The sequence below is a fragment of the Siphateles boraxobius genome, unplaced genomic scaffold (assembly GCF_051911475.1).
Source record: "Siphateles boraxobius isolate OS27281-9 unplaced genomic scaffold, OSU_SipBor_1 33, whole genome shotgun sequence".
Classification (NCBI taxonomy): Eukaryota; Metazoa; Chordata; class Actinopteri; order Cypriniformes; family Leuciscidae; genus Siphateles; species Siphateles boraxobius.
The window spans coordinates 6,697,559-6,720,521 of NW_027508953.1; the positions used below are offsets into that span (position 1 = coordinate 6,697,559).

The 22,963-nt window shown below is 36.8% G+C and overlaps 2 protein-coding genes across 3 annotated transcripts; both read left to right on the plus strand.

The window, feature by feature from the left end:
• The first annotated feature begins 1,013 nt into the window (after nt 1–1,013).
• Nucleotides 1,014–10,765, plus strand: scamp3 (secretory carrier membrane protein 3). The gene is made up of 9 exons (XM_077195220.1): nt 1,014–1,755; nt 2,843–2,926; nt 3,179–3,286; nt 5,888–6,008; nt 6,884–7,012; nt 8,429–8,597; nt 8,687–8,788; nt 8,921–9,053; nt 9,509–10,765. Exons 1-9 carry the CDS (start codon nt 1,702–1,704, stop codon nt 9,656–9,658), a joined length of 1,050 nt encoding a protein of 349 aa, XP_077051335.1. The 5' UTR covers nt 1,014–1,701; the 3' UTR covers nt 9,659–10,765.
• Nucleotides 10,766–11,014: 249 nt separating this feature from the next.
• Nucleotides 11,015–22,322, plus strand: rnf115b (ring finger protein 115b). 2 transcript variants are annotated; one of them, XM_077195221.1, is made up of 9 exons: nt 11,015–11,117; nt 15,099–15,157; nt 15,946–15,997; nt 16,089–16,321; nt 17,493–17,561; nt 17,642–17,714; nt 17,925–18,018; nt 19,336–19,451; nt 21,241–22,322. In XM_077195221.1, the coding sequence occupies exons 1-9, from the start codon at nt 11,037–11,039 to the stop codon at nt 21,370–21,372; spliced, it is 909 nt and encodes a 302-aa protein (XP_077051336.1). In that variant the 5' UTR covers nt 11,015–11,036; the 3' UTR covers nt 21,373–22,322. The 2 variants fall into 2 exon arrangements, with proteins under 2 accessions (XP_077051336.1, XP_077051337.1); XM_077195222.1 differs by lacking the exon at nt 11,015–11,117 and adding an exon at nt 12,113–12,189.
• Nucleotides 22,323–22,963: the final 641 nt, after the last annotated feature.

Consider the following 22,963-nt stretch of genomic DNA (forward strand, 5'->3'; position numbering starts at 1 on the left):
AATTGGTGAAGTGTTTGGTTTCCATTCAATATGCATGTATGTTTTTGGAAAACTTTATATATTTAAGCTGCAACAGAAACAGTCCTGTAGTAAGGTCAAATTTTTAAAAGTTAATATATACATGTAAGAAAATGGAATTGAACAAACAGTTATGAGAGAGCACAAAAAAGAGTGATTGTATGTGTGTGTTTGTGTGGTTGTTTTTCTATTCCGGTGGGGACTTCAACCTGAATGCACATCTTGGGACTCGAGTCAATTGAGGTCCCCATGCGGAAAAAAGCTTATAAATCATACAGATTTTTTTTTTTTGTAATGTAAGAATGCAGAAAGTTTTCTGTTATTGCGGGTAGGTTTAGGGTTATTGTAGGGGACATGTGTGTGTGTGTGTGTGTGTGTGTGTGTGTGTGTGTGTGTGTGTGTGTGTGTGTGTGTGTGTGTGTATGACATGCGCATGCAGTGTTTGAGGTTGTTTGTGTTTGAGGTAGGCTATCATATGACTGACTTTCTGCCCTACTGTCACTCATGTGAATTCACATGACTTGAGAATAGCAAGCCATCAGCAATCTTCCCCGTGAGACAACTTGCCCCGGTGCCGCTACCAATATTTTACAGAGGGAAAATTTGATTTCTGACTCAATTTTCGAAGAAACAGTGACGCCCAGTGGTTGAAACGGGAACTGGAAACACATGAGATTTCAAATGATAGATAGATAGATAGATAGATAGATAGATAGATAGATAGATAGATAGATAGATAGATAGATAGATAGATAGATAGATTGATTGATTGATTGATTGATTGATTGATTGATTGATTGATTGATTGATTGATAGACAGACAGACAGACAGATAGATAGATAGATAGATAGATAGATAGATAGATAGATAGATAGATAGATAGATAGATAGATAGCGAATCGCGCCCCTTTGCTAATCTTTCCCCAAAGATCCTACCTCATCATGTGACATAATTACCTTTTCTCATGTCACGCAGCTACTTCCTTGCCTCTCTGCCGTGTTGCCATGTCCGCTTATTATAAGTGACTCTTCCTACTGAGACTGAAAAAAGGCCGTAATGACTGGTTTATTTTCAGTAGTTATGTGAAATGTTTTAATTAACTTTTTGTTGTTGTTGTAAATTTAAGTGGTTTTCAAAAATACATTACTTAGCAGTTTACTCCTCCGGAATGGAAAAGGATCGCTTTTTTTTTTTGCTTTGTTTTTCAGATTGAACGGCTTATTTTTCTTGTGCAACCTGGCAACACTCCTGTCATGTGATGGACGCATTTCCTGTACACTAGCGCTAATGCACCAGTGATGCCAGAGTGAAATTGAAACTAATCGTGTCGCTCATAAAATCGAACAAAAGAAAATAAGTAAATAAATAAAAATACCAAAGAAGAAGACCATAAACCATTTCAAAGAAGGACAAGATATGTTGATTTGAAACGGACGCCTGACGCCTCTTTGTAATGTCTGTTGGTTAACGTTAGCTGGTTAACGTTAGTGTTAACCGTGATTTGTTTTGGTTAAGTTAAATTGCGTTATAATAATCCGCTGTTTACTAAACTATATTTACATATTCCTGTAACTATCCGTTACACAACAGTGTTCTGATCTGTACTTGGTCATCACGGTTACGTTAAGTTTAGCCTCTTTTCACATCTTGGCTAGATATAATTTGCCAAATCAGCACCAGGATGTCAAAATACACCACTTTTCCTGATTCAGCCGATGATCATAATCCATTTCAGGTAATATATTGTTCTAGTTTTTGGAACTGTACATTAGAAAACCGATGGTGTTGTTATTCTCATTCGTGGCCTTTATTTGTGTGATGCTGTCGTAAGACTTAACGGTCATCCGACCGTTCATATTAGATTAACCTACATGATAATGTTATTGTATGGTGGGTCCTTCCACTGGTCCACGATTTGTATCGTTGCATTCTGGTCTTAATTTGACCTGCTATGTTAGAGTGGAGAACTTGTTGCTTTAAGTATAGATAAATTAAGGGTACGTTTACACGACAATGATGACTAAAACAATGTATTATTCTACCAGGCCAGTAGTTAGCGATGTCACTTTGTAAATAAACACTAACGTTACAAACCTATAGACGCTTTTTTTTTTTAGACATGAAAGACATAACATAAAATATTTACAGCTATAACAAGAGATCCAAAAAGATAACAACTAAAAAAGATTTAATTTACAATATAAGAGAAAATAGAAAAGAAGAAGAGAAAAAATGCCAATAAGTAATATTTAAGGAAAGAACGCAGCATATAAAGTAAAATTTCCAAGGAACTTCACCTCTTTAGGAAATAAAACTGTATCTTTAAAAAAAAATTATCAATACATTGGTGAGACTCGATATGCAAATGAAAATCATCCATAAAGACCTTCAAACGTTTATGAATATGAAATTACCCAAATGCAAATATAAATAATACATTTTTAGTCTGTGAATAGGTACAGTTTATATTTGTATCTAAATTTAAGCATAAGTCCTTTAGGTCAAAAGGTTTAAAGATCAAGAGAAACTAATTTAACCATGTGTGTCATAATTATTTAATGGCAGTCTAAGTTATTGCTGATTCGTTACTTGCTGTTTATCAGAAGGATTTCATGTCTTTTTGTGTTTTGAAGATCAGTTCCCTAGCAGATGAAGTGATATAAGTGCAAGATTGTGAGCTTACAGAGCCAGTTCCTAGGTCACCTTGAGCTTGTTTTAAAAATTGTACATTTTTGTTGCATCTGCCTAAATATTTAATCACTATCTAGTATCTACCACCTTCTCTCAATGAATTAAAAGGTTTGTTTTTTCTGTGTTTGCAGGATCCATCAGTGACGCAGCACAGCAGCAACACTGGCTATGCCACGCTGGACCTCTACAACCCATTTGACAACAACACAACAGCGGTAAATATGTTCGTCCTGACAGGTGATGAGCAGGCTGTGCTACATAACTAACATAGCCCTTTAATTATTAATACATCACATGATGCGAGTACAATGGATTAAAAAACAACGTTTCTTTTCAACTTTGGTTACCTGCAAGAGAAAATTCTCTAGTGTCAGAACCTTTTGCCTGCATTGTCATGATAGCTTATTTTAGTTCGATTTTTATTAAGCTGATATTAATTTTTGCATTTTTTGTTTTGGGTAATGAAGCCTCCACCTCCCTATGAAGCCACATCTCCAGCTGCACCTCCTGCCCAAACGCCTCCCAGCAGGACCACACCCACCGAGCCCAGGAATTATGGATCCAATGGAACGCAGGTGCTGATTCCTTTTAGAATACGGTAGTCTGTTACTTGCTACTCAACACAGAATTTCTACTAAATTAGCCATATTTGTTCACAAAGGTGTATAAACTGGATTTACTATGATTGCCTGAGATGTGACGGTATACAATTTTTATATCATGATAATAGAGTGGTGCAGGGATGACGACAAAACCCGTAAGACTAATTCGCCACTTGTTCCCTTGAGATATTCCTGTTGGTTTCCTATAATGGTTTTATTTTAATTTTAAATTACGACTAAAATAGGGTCTGTGGTAAACATAACGTGACGATACTTGAACATTTTGCTCTACAACGTAAATTACACATATCCAAAATGCAAATTTTTAAGCTGTTTTTTTTTTTTTTTATATTTCTTTCTTATAAGTAACTAGATAAGCATGTCTGGGATGTGTGCAGTTTTCATTGTAGAGCAAAACGTTAAAGCATCGTCAAGTTATGTTTGCCGCAGACCTTATTTAACTCATTAATTGAAAACCCTTGATAGGAAAATCTTGGGTTTTGACATCATTCCTGCAGTATTCTATTGCTGAAGCTTTTAACACTGTATATGGTTTTTACACGTTGATTGAAAATTATTCTTAAAATGCAGTCTTAAAATCAAAGTTGTGATAGAGCTTATTATCGCATATCGGCACATTTACTAATAAATACATTTACTGCATCACCTTCAACACATGGTTGCTCGCTCGACAAGCCAGTGTATGCTTCTTATTTCACGTATAAAGCAATATTTTAGTATCATTTTGTTAGTCCTACATCTGTTATTGCTATGATGCAATTCTAGTGGTTATTGAGCAATCAAGCTGTATATTGCATGATGGTTGTATAATTTGTTCTTTAAATAATTAAAATCCCATTTTTGGACTTTTTCACTACAAACTATTAAATGATTAAATTGATTTGCATGAATGAGTTTAAGACTGCTGACTGTTATAGTGGCAATAGCAAGATATTAATAAAAAATAGACTAAGAATTTTTTTAAAAGAAATTAATACTTTTATTCAACAAGGATGCCTTAAATTGATAAAAGTGACGCTAAACTTTAGTCTTTACTATTTCAAATAAAAGCTAGTCTTGTGAATTTTTATATTCACAAAAAATCCCGAAAAGAAATGCATCTCAGTTTCCACTGAAAATATAAAGGAGCAACTACAGTTTTCAACATTGATAATAATACGAAATGTTTCTTGAGCACCAAATCAACATGTTAGAATGATTTCTGTAGGATCATGTGACACTGAAGACTAAGTAATGATGCTGAAAATTCATCTTTGCCATCACATAATATATTACATATGAAAATCTATTCAAATAGGGTACAGTATTTGAAAAAAATTGTAATAATATTTAATGATATATCCCTGTATTTTTGAGCAAGTATATGCAGCTTTGGCTACCCCGAACTTTTGAATTGTAGTGTGTATTTTACTGATTAACTGACTAAAAGTTCATACTGCTGTGGAATAGTAAGTATAATTTGCATATGACCAAATTTCAGTTTAATTTCAGATGTTTCCTAAGGAAAACAGATGACCCCATATATATATATATATATATATATATATATATATATATATATATATGACCCCAGGTGCTGGTCATATAATTAGAATATCATCAAAGAGTTGATTAATTTCAAGAATTCAACTTAACAGGTGAAACTAATATATTATATAGACTCATTACATGCAAAGTGAGATATTTCAAGACTTTATTTGTTATAATTTTGATGATTATGGGTTACAGCTTATGAAACCCACAAAATCAAAATCCCAGAAAATTAGAATATTACATGAAATCACACAGTAATTGCAGTAATAGTGTGGACAGGTGCAAATCCTGCTGGAAAATGAAGGAAGCTTGAAGTGCTCTGAAAATGTCCTGGTTGACGGCTGCGTTGACTCTGGATTTAATAAAGCACAGTGGACCAAAGTCCTCTTTTCTGATGAGATCTCATTAGGAAACCAAGGTCCCAGAGTCTGGAGGAAGAATGGAGAGGCACACAATCCAAGATGCTTGAGGTCCAGTGTGAAGTTTCCACAGTCTGTGGTGGTTTGGGGAGCCATGTCATCGGCTGGAGTTGGTCCACTGTGCTGTCCACTCAACGCAGCAGTCTACCAGAACATTTTCAGAGCACTTCCTGCTTCCTTCAGCATCTTTATGGAGATGCTTCCTTCATTTTCCAGCAGGATTTGCACCTGCCCACACTGCCAAAATAACCAAAACCTGGTTCAATGACCATGGTATTCCTGTGTAATTACTTTGCATGTAATGAGTCTATATAATATATTAGTTTCACCTGTTAAGTTGAATTCTTGAAATAAATCAACTTTTTGATGATATTCTAATTATATGACCAGCACCTGTATATATCTATACTGTGCATATATACCATAATACTGTGCTGAAATGGTTATAATTGCGGTAGTGACAGAAAACACTTGACAGAAAACACAACGCATTTCATAATTCAATTAACTTAATCTCTCTCTCTCTCTCTCTCTCTCTCTCTCTCTCTCTCTCGCTCTCTCGCTCTCTCTCTCTCTCTTTCTCTCTCTCTCTCTCTCTCAGTCTGCAGTAAACGCCACCACAGCAGATCTGTTGAGGAAGCAGGAGGAACTAGAAAGAAAAGCAAAGGAGCTGGAGAGAAGAGAGAGAGAGCTGGATGCCCATGCACTTGGGTCTGGAGCCTGTGAGTGAAGGATGAAGGGAAAATATCTTAGTTTATGCTTTTGCCAGGGGAATTCAATTTAAAAGAAACATCTTGAAAAAACAGTGAAATTACTCCCTCCCCCTCGACGCTTCAATTTTGCTGCTGGCATCACGCGTATAAAAGGTTTTGGTGGCAATTTGCGAATAGTTTTGACATTCATAAAATATTAATGCTAAAAAAGGAATCATAACACCTAAGCAACCACATAGGAATGACCTGACAACCATCCACAACTGGGTGGTTTTAGAAAATGTACTTATCTAGATGCATTATGAAAGAGTTTTGAATAAAAGTAATTCAGCTACCAAATAGAGTGAAGTACATTTGCATATTTTACCATATTAAAATCCACATTTAAATGAACAATTTCTCACAATTTTGCAGATTTTTACCCACAATCAGCGCTGTAAATGGGACAAGCAATCAGTGTGTGTATTTATTTGTTAAGAATGAGAGGCTTGAGCAGTCAAGATGAGCAGAACAGGCAAAGCGAAGCATTTCAATAATACTAAAGCTCTGATCTCATTACTGCTTTGTCACTACAGGTAGTCACCGCATTTACACCTCTTTTGAACCAGTGTATTTTAAGAACTGAAGTGATTATTTAGATGGACTTCTGAAATTGTTAGTGAGGGTTATGATGAAGGTGCAGAGATGGCTGAGACCTGAACGAATGAGGAGGGGACAGGAAAGGAAACGGTTAAAAAGATGACAGTGATGGATGGATGGTATTTTCAAAGGAGTGAGATTTAGACCTTGGCAGTAATGAACAAGACATTAATGGAGTGATGCTAGCTAGCGGATGTGATTGATGAATGGGGAAATGAATCTCTTTCTGTGTTCTTCTCCATCAGCTCGTCTGAATAATTGGCCCCCATTGCCCTCCTTCTGCCCGGTGAAACCGTGTTTCTATCAGGACATTAATCTGGAGATCAGCCAAAGGTTTCAGCGCACTGTCACCACCTTGTACTACTACTGGATGTGTAAGTTTGCTCGGTTTAGTATGCCTTGTCTTTAGAAGTGTGCGGATGGTTCTGGTTTGTATCATCATCCTTAGTAAATAATTCAGTTAGTTATGAATTTAGTGGTAGTGATTGACCTATATATTGGGCCGGCTGATAATTCGCCTGGTATTTGGCCATTTTCTGTTTTAAAATACTTTTTAGTAAATATATTGGGTAAAATAAATGTTTATTTAAAGGGATAGTTCACCCAAAATGCATTTTATTAACTCAGTAACTCCCTCATAACCTAAAGTTTATTAAACTTAAAGTCCCCCTGAGGTGAAAATCAAGTTTTTAATGTTGTTTATATGTCTATGTGGTATTTTTAATATGCTTTAAGACAAATCATGTGCAAATTCATGTCAACACATTTGCTGAGTATTTTCTCCTTAAAACTGCAGTGAAGCAAAGACAGTCTCAAAAACGTGGTTTGAAATCGCTGGCGTTTCTGACGTCACAAACTACCTTGTAACCAATCACGTTAACGTGTGATCGTCAACAAGTGGATCTCTGAGCTGGTGTGAGTGAGTGGAGGCGGGGCTAGTTTGCATATTCATAGAACTGCGTATTTTAAATGAGGCAAGGGTGTAGAGTTGCATTCAAGCAATGCAAGACAATTTTTTTCAAGGATAAAACATTTAAATATGTAATTTTGGTGATCAAAGATGAGTTTTAAGGAATAAAATGATTGACTACAGGGGGACTTTTAACATGTAAAGAGTCACCAGTATGAAGATTTTGTAAGAAACATTTTACTTGAAACATATTTTACTGTTTGTAATGTTACTAGTCTACAGTTTTTTTAATGAATATCATTCATAGAATTTTTTTCCCTGGAAAAATCTTTACAATTTCTATATTTATATAATTGTTGTTGTAATGTGAGGTTTAATTGCATATTGTGTTATTGTATCATTATTACTTTTGCCATGAATATAGCCTTTAATGCTATATTCATCACTCCAAAAAAAACAACAACAAAAAAATCTGTTGTCTGACTGAATTTCATTGTTTTTGATATGTATGCCCATATTTTATTTTATGACTTGTACTTGATAATATTTTTGGAAGCTACTTTTAAAGGTGCTATGTGTAAATAAAGTTTATTTTTAATATTAAGATAATGCTGATATGGCAAACAAACAAACAAATAAAATAAATACATACATGCATATCCTCATACTGTTCCAGATCTCTATGATTTCTGAAGTCATATGGGTGATTCAATTTTGGTTGAACTATGCCTGTAGTTTCAGCATTTTTGTAACTATTAATTAAATAGTGTTATGTATCACATACCAGCAGTTGCTCTTTAGTCATCCCTAGGAATATTGTTCGAACGCTACTCCAGTGTGTTACTTTACTTACTTTGTACTTATCTTTCTCTTCTTTTAGTCACAGCATGCACTTTGCTCTTTAACCTCATCTCCTGTTTGGCTATGTTCTGTGGCCAACCCAGTAGTGCTTCGTCACCGGTTGGCTTTGGTTTTGCCATCCTTTGGTTTCTCCTCTTCACCCCCTGCTCCTTCGTCTGTTGGTACAGGCCTGTGTACAAAGCCTTCAGGTACGAACACAGATTCAGCGTTTAGAATTGATGTCTCATCCAAACATCATGGATCAGTCATTGTGCACTTCTGTTCTCTTTCTTTACAGGAGTGACAGTTCCTTCAACTTCTTTGCCTTTTTCTTTGTCTTCTTCTCCCAACTGGTGCTTTATGTTATCATGGCTATCGGTATCCCTGGCTGGGGCTTCAGGTGAGTGTGACGGGGGGAAAAAATTCCCAACCTACTTATTGACTTTTCAGTTAATTGTGTTATTCCATTCTGAAATTTGGCCAATGGCTTGTTACTCTTTAAGCTTCTCTCTTTCTCTCCCGTTTGTTTCAGTGGGTGGATCGTGAGTTTAGCCGCTCTTAGTGACAACAGCAACAAAAATGGCAAGGCAGTGGGTGCGATCATGCTGATCAGTTCTGTGCTCTTAACCGCTCAGGCGGCCATGGGAGTCATTTTGCTCAAGAGGGTAAATCACATCTCCACTAACAGCAGCAAATGAACCTTTACACATCCATTGGCAGTCAAATTAGGGATATAATCCTAAATGTAAATTGAAAACCATACTAAATATTCAAATTCATCCTATGGTGAAGCTGTCTTTCCCTCTACGGCAGCTTTTCCATAGTTATTCCAGGGTGTAATGAGAAAAATAGTGTTTAATGATTTCTGAAGGATCATGTGACACTGAAGACTGGAGTAATGATGGTGAAAATGCAGCTTGCCTTCACAGGAATAAATTACATTTCGAAATACATTAAAATAGAAAAAAACCTTATTTCGCAATATTACTGTTTTTACTGTAATTTTGATTAAATAAATGCAGCCTTTGTGGGCATAAGAGACCAATGCAAAATTCTGAATTTTAATTCATAATACATATTGATCTGTTTAATGATGATTTCTTGCATATTCTTCCGTCAGGTTCATTCTATGTACAGGCAGACTGAAGCGAGCTTTGAAAAGGCCCAGGCCGAGTTTGCTACCGGTGTGCTTTCCAATCAGGCAGTGCGCCAGGCAGCCACCAATGCCACCGTTTCTGCCGCACAGGGCGCCTTCACTGCACCTCGGTAGAGACCTGGATGAAAAAAGAGATAAGGTTGATGAACCTGATTTGTTACTCTGCCCTGAGACAAAGTGACTTATTCTAGCACCCATAGACATTGCTGAATTGCAAACCAACACAGTTACCCTAGACCCCTCTTGCATGCATGTCATAATGATAGTAATGCTACATTGGATATCTTTTTCTCTTTGTCGGTCTTGCTGAGCATCAGGCCATTTGTTCAGACATGCAAAAAGGATCTAGGTGTTGATGTGAAATTATGGTTTATATGAATGCTCTCTATGAGGATCTACAGTATGATCAACTACAGTATGATCAACTAATACAATTGTCTTATTTCCATTTATTATGCTAGAAAAGTCACTATAATCATTTGTAAAGACCATAACAATACCCAAGACCCCAGGTTTTGGCTTACAGTTCTTGCATATATACAGTACATCTCTAAAGCTTGCAAAGTGTAAGGTACAGCTGCCTTGCAGATTCACAAAAGATGTGCCACATTCTGCCTTTGCTTTATCCTTGACTTCTTCCTTTCTGTGTAAATAGCTGTACATGTCCAGGAAAGGGATCATTTCATTGCTCTAGAATTGAGGTTACTTGTAAACCTGTGAAGTTTTCCTTGCCAAAAGTTTTTTTTAAACGAATCCGTGGATTCTCACATTTTATTTTAGAGATTTATTATTCACTTTATTAGTCTGTAGGTGGATGGATTTCTTGCTTTGACTATTATTTATGAAAAAGCATGTTTTGATGCAGCTTACACTACTGTATGTACTCTTTGCATTGATACATGATTAATGCTTTATTGTCATGGGTCAAGGCAGGTGATTTGTGCTTTGGAATACAGAATCGAACTTGATACCTTGACATAAAACTTAAATGTTCTTATCAAAAATGTGGTAGCAGAGATTGGTGTGGTTATCTGTGGCCAAAATTGTTGTGTTGCTTTTGTGATTTGTAACCTCCTCTTTTTGTAATTTCAATCTAATGTTTTGTCTAACACAATTGTATGCCTAAATGAAAGTATTGTTTTTTACTGTTATTGTGTTGCTGCTGCTGGTGCTGTATGTCACTGTGTTATGTTTTATTAAAGGTCATGAAAATGCATCTTATACTTGGATTTGAATTTTACTGTCTGGTTGCCAAAATTTTATAAAATATCTTCTTTTGTGTGAAGACAGAAACTCATACAGGTTTGGAACAACTTGAGGGTGAGTAAGTAATGACAATTTTTTCATTTTTGGGTAAACTATCCCTGACCCTATTATTATTCGGAAACTCGTAATATTCCATTGATTGGTCTGACGCGTCTCCTTGACAACCGACGCTCCTTTCCAAATGTGGTACGTAACGTCATAGGTCTATAAGCTATATTGAGTAAAGATGGCGGAGGCTTCTGCTACCCCACGACACCGGTTCTTCTGTCATTTCTGTAAAGGTGAAAATTTCGACCCCAGACTACCGGTGAGTACCCAGCAACACTTCATTAACGAGCATTTATCTGCGTTTGTGGTTTGCTCACCCCATTAGCCTCAACACAATCGAAGTTTTCCTTCTTGCATTTATAACTTATAAGCTCTAAGTTAACATACAGTACTGTTTTATACATGCCGTGTTTGTATGAGTTCACGCGCATTAGTAACGTTATATACTGGGGGAATGTCTTTCATGTTTACTGCGGACTAAACGATATATGGAATTTGTGATGAGTGCCATGGTTGCAAGGGATTCGGTATCCAAGTTTGGGAGTCACACTGATGCCAAATTTAGCACAGACTCCATCGTCTGCAATCAAGCAGAAACACATGCAGTGCATTTATTGGCATGATGTGTATGTAATATATCTTTTGGGTAAACAAGTGGAGACGCTATAAAATTACCCTGGCATACATTCATACAAGGGTCAACTATATAGTGAAGGTAGAATAAAACTGAAAAGTTCCACTGTGTTCTCAGGACAAAGGTATTTTCATGAGTAAAAGATTGTGGCAAGTTGTCATATTTTTTAAAGTCTATGGTTGTCACCCACGTCTTTTAAAACAATACAGTTTTGTTGACCACAACACATGTTTTGTATTTCAGCTCAGCGTGGTCTTTATTTTTTTCTTCTTAATATATTTGTACTGTTTTAATTTAGATGAAAGCCTTTTTAATGGCAAATTTCATTATGACAACTTGCCTCATAGTCATTATTGTCAGTATTGGGGTATGTTAGACAAAATGTTAATGTGTGTTCAATTAGCTGTTCAATAAATGGTCAATAGCTTTTTGAATTCAATACCATGGTAAAATAAAATAAAAATCCATTCTGAGAATTATTCACTACAGTAAAAAAGTGTGACAACTATTTTATTTTTACATTTTATTTTACACTAAATATTAGATTGGGAATAGCTGTCCAGTGTTTTAATACAATACAGCATTTGCTGACCCTGCAAAACTTGTAACTCCTGTAACAGGCTGTTTAATGCAAGTTCCATTGAAGCAACTTGTCTAATAGAGCACTGTCAACTATTGGGGTATGTTGTCACAAAAGGTAAATATGTGTTCAAATTTATTGTATTTTTTTCATGGGCAACAACAATGGGAATGTTCAATAGCTTTTTGTAGTAAAAACTACAGTAAAATAAACTAGAAAGTAAAGTTTGTTGGGACAAACGTTTATGTTTGCTTGACAAAGCCTTGTTTGAAAGTGTGAAAGTATGTTGCTAGCAAGTTTTATCATGTTGCACGATTTAGCTCATTGTTAACATTTTTTATTTAGTTGCTAGCATGATTTTGCATTTTGCTAACATTTCTATGATTCTGATGATACATGATTTAACTTGTTATCAGCATGTTTTAACATTATTTTACAATTTGCTAGCGTGATCCTATTCCTAACATGTTTTAGCCAAGCGGCAACCTTCCAGTCTCTCAGGAAGGTTGATATATGTAATACCTTGAATCCAACACTGAAGTGACTTAAACTGCAATTCATCGACTGGCCGCTAGAGACAGGCTCCAAAAGAGAGTCAATGCTATAGACCCCTCATGTTAATGTGCCCAACTTTACAGCAGAAAAAAATGTTTACAGCCTGGGTCAAAGTGTTTTTGGTCTATATAGCTAATTTTCCCCTTCATGACACCTGAGGGGGGTGGATTTATTTTATAACTCACCCGTTTAAATTACATTAAGCCTCTTAATTATATTAAATTCTGCATAATTAAGGGCGTGGCCACTTGAGTGACAGGTGGATTGCCACTGTTGTCACTACTAGCCGGCTCCGCCCACTTTGTGCTTCAAAAATGCTCTTCAGGGGCCTCATTTATAAAACTGTGCGTAGGATCCTTACTTAAAGTGTACGTGCGCCAGAAAGCCAAAAATGTCGTACGCAAAAAAATATTCAGAATTATAAAACCGTTTGTACGACGGAATCTGCGCAGAATTCACTTTATAAATCCCAGTCAGCGGAAGATTGTGCGCACATGCGTCTCCTCCCCGAAACAACAATATATGGAGCTTACAACGCCTAGTTTTACTATGCATATCCTCATCTGCATATCATTTGCATATGATTATTCATCCACGTGATAACATGTTTAGGTACAAGACATTAGGAAAATATGAAATGCGGATGTGATGTCACATTATTTGATCATTTAGCAGCCTATCCTTGCCCTGTTTTTGAATAAATAAATTAAATAGTGTAAAATACATTTCGGAGAAAGTTTTTCTCAATCTTTTCCACTGGCCAAAGAGTATTTTTAATTGATTTATGTTTTTAATGGAAACAGATTGACCTTGTTGTGCATTATTTGCACGAAACTATTTTCTCAGACAATCTGCTATTATCATGATAAGCAATTATCTCTGTAGTTAAAACATTAAAACACAGGATGCCAGAGGAAAAGTGTTCAAAAGCATTGCATCCACAACAAATATTTCTATTTATTGAATAGCCTATAAAAAATGTAACTTTTCAGTAATGATTTCATGTAATTTAAGTGTTTAACTCCATTAATCAGAATGGCATATTTAATCTAAATATTTACAACAGAAGTAAAACAAAGTTTAAATCATTATTTTATTTATTTAAACTGTTATTGTGAACATGAACTGTATTTATGATTAGGACTTATAATTAAGATTTACGGTTTTAGAAGTGTTAGATGCTGTATATGCCTCAGTTCCACTAAACGGCCCAACGCGCTTTTAAGAAGGGATGGATGTTTGCTTCATGTGATAGGCTTGGTGAGTAAAATTTTATTTGTATTATCTTTCTGTATATGTATAATTTTTTTTTGATTTTCTGTCTAAAAGTGACCAAAAAGACATGTAACTCCAGCTCACCATCGGTGTCACCAAACTGCTCCATCTCCAAAACGTTCGTACGCATGGGTCAGAGTTTGCGTGCAGGTGCGCAAATTTTGCCGTCAAGTTTGTTTTTATAAATCGCAACTTGTGCGTAGGAAGTGGCGTACGCCTCTTTCAGGGCCTGTTTTGTGCGTACTCAACGGTTATAAATGAGGCCCCAGACACCTACGGGTGATGACATGGACACTAGGTCCTTATTTTTTTTTTTTTTACAGTCTATGGTTTTAGCGCATTGCTAGAATTATTTAACACGTTGCTAGCATGATCCTAGCATGTTTTAGGACTTTGCTAACATGTTTCTAGAATGTTTTAGCATTTTTCTAACATGATTTAACATGTTGCTAATATGTTTTAACATAATTTTACATTTTGCTAGCATGATCTTAGCATGTTTTAACCTGTTACTAGGATAATTTAGCACGTTGCTAACATGATCCTAGCATTTTGCCAGCATGAACTAATGTTGCTAGCATTAGTTTTTACATGTATTATTACACTTTCAAACATTGGATAACCCATACTTTGTATGCAAACCTCTATGGGCCAGATTTACTAACAGTTTGCGCCAGCGCAAACACTCTTTTGGCGTTAAAAAACTACTGTCAGGATTTACTAAAGACGTGCAGTGAAAAATTTGCACCGAAAAGATTGTGGACAGTTATTTTTGCAGCTGACCTTTTTGCATTTGCATTTGTAGGAGTTTCCTTGTCAGACGCAAAATTTATGGGTGGAGAGTGTTTAAATGAATCACGCAACATGATTTACTTAGGATTGCGCTAGTCAGTTTATTGGTATATGCACTATTACTTAACACTCCAAAAAAAACATGTCTACTAATTTGCGCTGCTCTTGGTAGATTGCATTGGGCATTATGGAAATGATCTGGCTGTGTTTGTGTTCTTTAATGTGCGCATTGTCAGTAAATCACCCGCAGAACTTTCCTCTTCCATCTGCGCTTTTATGGGATTGCACTTTCACGCTAATTTGCCCTGTTTAGTAACCTAAAAGTCAACATCCGAATTCAGAGGCAATTTGTTTGGAACTAATGTACATAATACATTACCTGTGTTTATTAATCTTTTTAAAAGGAATATGTTTGTCCCAGATGTGAATCTGGCTTCATTGAAGAGGTGTCCGAGAACTCCAGGTGAATTTTGCATTTATGCCATTATGTAATAACAGAGCCCGTCTAACGGAGAGCCTTGGCACTTCCTATTAGCCCCATTGTATATCATCTTGGTTGCAGTTCCATTAGAATTCCACTGAAGGTGATCGCGGGCGAGTGCAGAATGAATGGGAGTCTATGGAGCTAGACGGCTAAATGTATCCCTTTCTCCTACTTGTCGTTATATCAACATAGATTTTATTGTTGATTCAGCAAGTTCAATATAGATTATAGTCCAAAAGTCGAATGAACGAGTAATTATGTCCTTTCGATTTCTTACAGGTTTGGTCGTTGTTGGCCGGAACACGCTAGCATTCTGCTATTATGTGACATCATCACATTTTGAACGGATTTTTAGAACAGATTATTATTGAACTTAAAAATGCATTTTTCAGCTGAGTGCATTATCTCAGCCCCCCCTTTTGAATGCAACTTTCAAATTACTTGACAAAAAATTACATCCTGAGAAAAGTGGATTTCTGGGGGTGAAACCCCATATATTCCCATTCATTCTGCACTCGCCTGTGAGCACCGCCGCATGGACAGAGACGTGTTACTGCAGCCAGCCCAGAAACCGGAAGTAACCAGACAGTGCCAATTCTCTTCCATTAGAAATTCTGTGGTAATAATCAAGATTAAATCGTTTTTCATTACTGTTATTGCTTGTGTCTCTGTTTATTATACTTAAAATATCCTGTTTACGTCTATGAATGATTCGTCTTTTAATTATGATGTTTGTCATTTTTAATGAGTAAAACTTGTTTTATTAGTCTTCTTCAGAGTCGTGATGGCAGTGATGATATGGCCTCACAGTTTGCGGAGGTATAATACTATAAGATGATATTCCTTATTCCTTAGGGGGTTGGTCATAGTTTTGTTTCTCTATCAGTCTTTTGTCTTTTCCTTTGATTAGCTTTGGCAGCTGCTCTTCATGGAACGTTCTGCGCTCCTATCCGACCCCACGGTCACAGACGCGTCCCGCAGCCGCTCTGGGGTCGAGGCAGCAGTTGGTGATCCTGCCTCTGGGACTGCGGGACCTGTAGCTTTAGAGGAGTCTTTGTCAGACTGCACAGAGCCTGCGCTCCACCCTCAGCAAAACAGCCAGGAGCGAAACTCTAGACTGGATCAGGGACAGGCTGTGGAGGGGTGTGTAGTGACACTTGTTACAGCTGCTGTCTTCTAGGAGTTCTACAAGACAGAATATAAAATGATCTGTATTAGGTCAAAATTTAACATTCAGTTTGAACATGAAAATGTGTTTGTTGTACATAAATGTTGTATGTACATGTATGTTTTATACATAAATATAATAGTTTTTTTTTCTTTTGCACAGAGAGGATCTGTTGATTTGCAGAGTTGCGATATTCATAATATATTTAGTATATCCATGTTTCTTTTACTTGGCTCTGGGATTCGGCTTGACTAATCTGTTTTAACCTGCAAATACAAAAAATATTTTAAAATCAATCTAGTTTTTTAGTTTTTAAGTACCTTGGCTATTTTTAACACCTATTGGATGCAAAATGAATCTCAAATATTCCAGCATATTTTTTTTAAATAATTCACCATTAGTCATTTACCTGATCCAAAAGATAGGTCATGGTCTCAACATTGATAATTGGAAATTATAACAGGAAAGAAACAACCGTAAATAGGATACTCCAAAAGTAGCAAAGGCAACGTAACAGTGTGTGTAACACACATACACTCTCTCTCTCTCTCTCTCTCTCTCTCTCTCTCTCTCTCACACACACTCTCTCGTCCTCCCTCTCCCTCTCTCAACCCCTACCTTTCTCTCTCCCTCTCTCTACCCCTACCTCCCTCTCTCTCTCCCTCTCTCTACCCCTACCTCCCTCTCTCTCTCCCTCTCTCTACCCCTACCTCCCTCTCTCTCTCCCTCTCTCTACCCCTACCTCCCTCTCTCTCTACCCCTACCTCTCTCTCTCCCTCTCTCTACCCCTACCTCCCTCTCTCTACCCCTACCCCTACCTCCCTCTCTCTCTCCCTCTCTCTACCCCTACCTCCCTCTCTCTCTACCACTACCTTTCTCTCTCCCTCTCTCTACCCCTACCTCCCTCTCTCTCTCCCTCTCTCTACCCCTACCTCCCTCTCTCTCTCTACCCCTACCTCCCTCTCTCTCTCTCTCTCCCTCTCTCTACCCCTACCTCTCCCCCCCCCCCCCTACCTTCTCTCTCTCACACTCTTTTTCTATTTATTGTTCTTTTAAAAAAATATATCATTAAGACTTATATTCTGATATTACAGACTTTAACTCTTTCTTTTTTATATGCAACAAAACTGTCTTTGTCTCTTTAAGGATTGTCCAGCAGTTTTTGGCTGGTCTGTTTTCCAGTTCTGACAGTGCAGGTTCTCAACCCTCCTCATGGTATGTTTTTGTGGTTAACTGTGATTCTGTTGAATAGTCGACAAATCTATCCAATGTTTTATCAATAACCTGTTTCTCAGGACTAGCATGCTACACTCTAACCCTGAAGATTATGCTTGGGGACAAGGAGGTTTAGATGTGGTCATCACACAGGTTAGTCACACTGTCATGGGTGACATCATCTGATGATATGAATCATCATGTCCTCAACCTTTTTGCACTTAGCCTCATCAGTCTTCGCAGTATTTTGCCTGTTGCCACTTAAATTTGTCCCCAAGCTAAAGTCAAGAAGACTTTTTATTTTAATTTTACCAAAATTAAAGAAGCATTAGAAATATCATGTTTTTTTCTGTTCTCTTTCAGTTGCTTGGTCAGTCTGAAAATACCGGCCCCCCTCCTGCCGAGATGGAGATGATCTCATCTCTCCCCACTGTTTGCATCTCCTCCGAACAGGCTGGTAAGTTCCCATAATCCTCTGAGTCACCACGCACACTTCATTTTAAGTGCTGTAAAGCACAACAGGGCTGTTCACATACTTCTGGTCACCTCCAGGAAGCGTTTTTCTTGCTTTTCCTGGCAGTCTATTGTATTGAGTATGATAAATTTAAGAGGGTGCATTGGAAAGTGTTAAAACCTCTTGTTTTAGAATCTCTATGATTCTGACAGCAGTGCATTGTGTATTTGCCATATTCATGTCAAATGTTTCCAGAGACTCACATTTCTTCCCTCAAATTATTTATTGCTGAGCTACAAATCCGTTTGTTCATTCAGTCACAAATTTTTAAAACGTCCCAGATAACGGGTAACGTTCTCAGAACTTTGGCATTTTCTGGCTAGTTCATTCAAGATTATAAACAAACACTCTTCCAGTAACATTAATACAATGTTTGTTCAAAGTTATCTAGTCTTTAATAACGTTCTCAAAATTTTAGCACAAAAACGTTATTTAAACATTGTTCATCGAACTTTTTTCTGAAATGTTTTACTTTGTCTAACATGTTTTAAATGTTGCTACTTGTTTCAGAATGTTCAGAGAACATTCAGAAATAACATTTTCTTAACTTAATGGCAACAAAAGTAATGGTTCTCTTAATGTTTACATACTTATAAAATGGAATGTTCCCTTTACGTTTGAATAACCAAGAAAAAACTTTTTTAAAACATACAAAAAAATAACATTTTGAACATTCAGAGAAAATTCAGAAAGAACGTTTTCATTACTTAAAGTGCCCTTATTATGCTATTTTAAAGGTTCCTAACTTTGTTTTGGAGGTTTACACTTGAACAAGTACAATCTACAATAGGTTTACTTCTATCCAAGGTCGAAAAACAATCACATTTTCTCATAATATACATTCCACATCACCTAATTTCTCAAAGGTTCGTGCTGAAAACGGTTCATTTGAAGATTGAGTCTCTAAACCCCGTTTTACCACAAGGCTACTCTGCTCTGATTGGTCAGATGACCCAGTGTTTTGTTATTGGTCTACCAGCTGGCGACTCATTTCGACAGTTCAGAATTTATTCTTTTATTTTAGGAGACAATAATTTTATTTGTCGTGCACTTTGATCTTTGAAACTTTGCAGACATTTTACAATTGCAAACAACTATATTTCACACTGCATGAAAGGTAATATTTGAAAAATCATAATGGGGCACTTTAATGGGAACGTACTATATTTTTTTGTAAACTGGGATGCAGCACTTCACAATTGCTTTCTCGGTTTTTCTTGTGTGTTCATCCATGCATATTTTCCCCCGTCTCTCTCACAGCATGCCGGCTGGAATGCCCTGTGTGTCGAGAGGAATACTCTGTAGGGGAATCTGTCCGACAGCTGCCCTGTCTGCACTACTTTCACAGCAACTGTATTGTGCCATGGCTTCAACTGGTAAGAGAGTCATAAAACGACCTTAGTGGTGGATCTTCTGTCATCAGACTCAAGTTTATGAAACCGAAACATATGCTTTATTTAGTGCTGCTTGTCGTAAATTGTGGTGGCCATGTGTAATCGTTGGTTATATTTGACTAACAAGCAAAAATGTTTGGAAGGACCTCTTGTGGTGGCCATAGGAAAAACAACCTTACTCTAATGGACTAATAATCAAAGCCTGTAGAGGTGGTCTGTCATGACGTCAATTTGTAGACCAACCCGAAGTCTAATTCACCCTCGGGAATTTCCACTGGGGTTTTTAAAATGTCAGTTTTCGAATTTATGAGCACAATAAACATTGTGGTTAACATTACTTGAAGAGACTTTCACATTTTTTTCTCTACAACATTTCACCCAGTCATACCACAAACATGAATTTTTGAGGTGACAGGTTTGAAATGTGCTCAGACGTTAATGATATTTGAAAACTGGAGGTCATGGAATACTAAAGTATGTGCTAAAAAATAACCTATGCTACCGTTTAAAAGTTTGGGGTTGATTTTGAAAGAAGTCTCTAATGCTCACTAAGGCTTTTATTTTTAATATTTTTTCACTATTGTAAAATATTATTACAATTTAAAATAAATGTTTTCTATTTTAATGAATTTTTAAAATGTAGTTTATTTCTGTAATGGCAAATCTAAATTATCAGCATCATTACTCCAATCTTTTGTGTCACATGATCCTTCAGAAATCATTCTAATATGCTGATTTGTTGCCCAAGAAACATTCCTCATTATTATGTTAAAAACAGGATTCATTGAAATACATAATTCAGTCATGAAACTTCTGAGCAGCTGATTGGTTCTCAAAAAAGGGTCAGGTTAACCAAGTTTTCTGGGATTTGAACAGAGTTATGTGTGTTGAACATCATAGAAGTCAATGTTACCATCCGTTAGTTTTGATTGTAGGATCGAAACTTTTTTGCGGAATTTTTTACTTCCGGGTTTAAATGTGTTCTTGTACTAATGTAGATCGATGACTCATCTTTGTCTCTTAATTATTCATGTGCATTTATTTGTGCATTAAATTATAGCTGTCACAGGATGTATGTATTTGTGTAATTTACGGTGAGTTTACAAAACCATATGTATATTGTGTTGCGTGTAATGGTAAATTGAAGCGTGCATTTGTGGGAAGCTTTGATGCTTTTCATGAGAGCATTGCTGTGTTGTCAGTCTTCCCTCTTCCATCTCCACTCAGCACTCAATCAAGCCCACTTTTGTAGCATTTTTCAAAACAGTAGTGAGAATGGCTGCTTCTGAAACCCTTTAAAGCTGACTGAGTCAGTGTACCGTGCCATGGGATTTTTTTCTAGACCTCCACCTTCCCCAGCACCACCTGATTAGATCTGTCAGGGCTTCTCCCTACTTACCTTTATAGCAGCTTGCATTCTATTCACTGTATTTATGTGCATGTTTCAGCAGTAGCCTTTACTCACGCAACATCGTAGCAGATCTAACCCTCCAAGACTAAGCCTATTTACATTCCATTTCAATAAATGCTGTTTATCTATATTCCGAGAGTTATCATGATTGAACTGCATTTAATTTTTGAGAATTTTTAGTAACATTGTCTTTAGAGGCATTTTTGATCAATTTAATGTGTCCTTGCTGAATAAAAGTAAAATTTTCTCACAAAGAAAAATCATAGTGACCCCAATCTTTTGATATGTAGCGTATGAAAAAAATTAAACGAAAAAGAAACTACTCTTCTGTCCTCATTTTGTGCTGTTTTGTGTTAATAGCACGACACCTGCCCTGTCTGCCGGAAAAGTCTGGATGGTGAAGACTGGAGTTTCCAGCCACAGACAGGACCTCCTAGGGCAATCCCCTCACCGACGAATGTAGAGGAACGTAGCACCTTTGAGACTATTTAGCCTCCTTTTCCTTCCTTGATTAGTTTGATCAATCCAGGACAAAGAGAAGCACCATAGCCCCTAAAAAGATCTTCCAGTCAAGTGCCTTCTATTTCGAGAGACATTTTAATTCAGACAACCCTGTATCTGTTTGATAAGTATCTATTTCTGTTAATTTTGTTTGTATAATGTTTGTGAAGTAAAATCCCACGAAGGATGTTTACAGTCAAACCTGAGCAAACGCATTTCAACTTTGACTTCAGTTTTGATAATTCCAGGTTGGAATAAACAGTCTCTTTGGACTGGAGCTCACAACCGCTGAGATAGATGAAACAGATGTCTCTGGGGATACGGTTCAAGTTGCATATGCATATTTAATGGCATGGCACACGTTTAGCCTATAGCTTCTTCAGAGCTCTCATTTCAATAACTCACAAAGAAGTCAGCGCACAGTTCACTTTCCCTTACCTGTCAATGGATGACATCTGCTTCACACATGCCTTCACTCTTTTGAAGGTATCATAGAAACACAAAGATTTAGGTACCTGCTGAAGTTTTGCACTGTCAAACGTTTAGTCTGCTTTACATGTTTTGGTTTGATAGTTTACACTTCTGGTTTTTGGTTGCTGTTTGATTTACATTGCTAGTTTTTTTTTTTTTTTTGTAAAAATAAGTACTTGGCGTATGATATCTTTAAGCTGTTTGATGTTCATTTGGGTGCTTTTGTCCTCATTCTCAGGGTTTTCTTGTCCATATTTTGATATTGAGATACAGTCCCATTTATAAGAATATTCACTTCACAATATGGCCCTTGAACATTTTGAATGTCATTCAATCTCAAATGTGAATGTAAAATGTTTACTGGAAAAATAATGTAATAAATAATTGGAAAAAGGCAAATAACTTTTATAAGCCAACCTATTACATATTGCACTCTCAAAGCAAATAAATAAAATAATTTATTACAACGAGTTTTGTGTTTTAGACAGTGTATGAACTATATGGGGTTTTCAACTGTTGATAGCTTGAGTTCTGTTTCATTCCTACTGATCGCCAGAGGCAGTGCAAAGCACTAGTGGATAATCGCTGCGCCAGCTAGATAGATCGAGAAGAATATAACAACAAAGTCACGTCATGACGCAGACCGAGACGCGAGGATATAACCCACAGCGACTCGGTGCCCAGCCTCTTTCGCTTTCTCGCTTTTGATAGGTCGTTTGTTTTTCACGCTGTCCCGTGCAGCTTACCTGAGTTGCAAGGATTCGCCCTCCCAAGTTGTTACAGCGCGCTCTACACTGTCATCAGGACGGATATCTTGAATTATTTTTCTTCACTACGTGAGTAGTAGTACATACGATTGTGTTGTTGTGTCGGCGATACTCTTTGCTTCACGGTACTATCCGGTGGCTGGTTTCGACCGCGGTTAGGTTGCGTTCACTGCAAACCTATTACGTTATATCTGTTTTATATAATATATATATAAATATATCTTAGATTGATTGCATAGCGTTACTCGCCATTGTGCTAGTCATTGAATGCCTCGCGGTCTTCCGAAGGCACATTTGACTTAAGTTACTTGTCAGCGTTTCATGTTTTAGAATTTTCGGTTCTA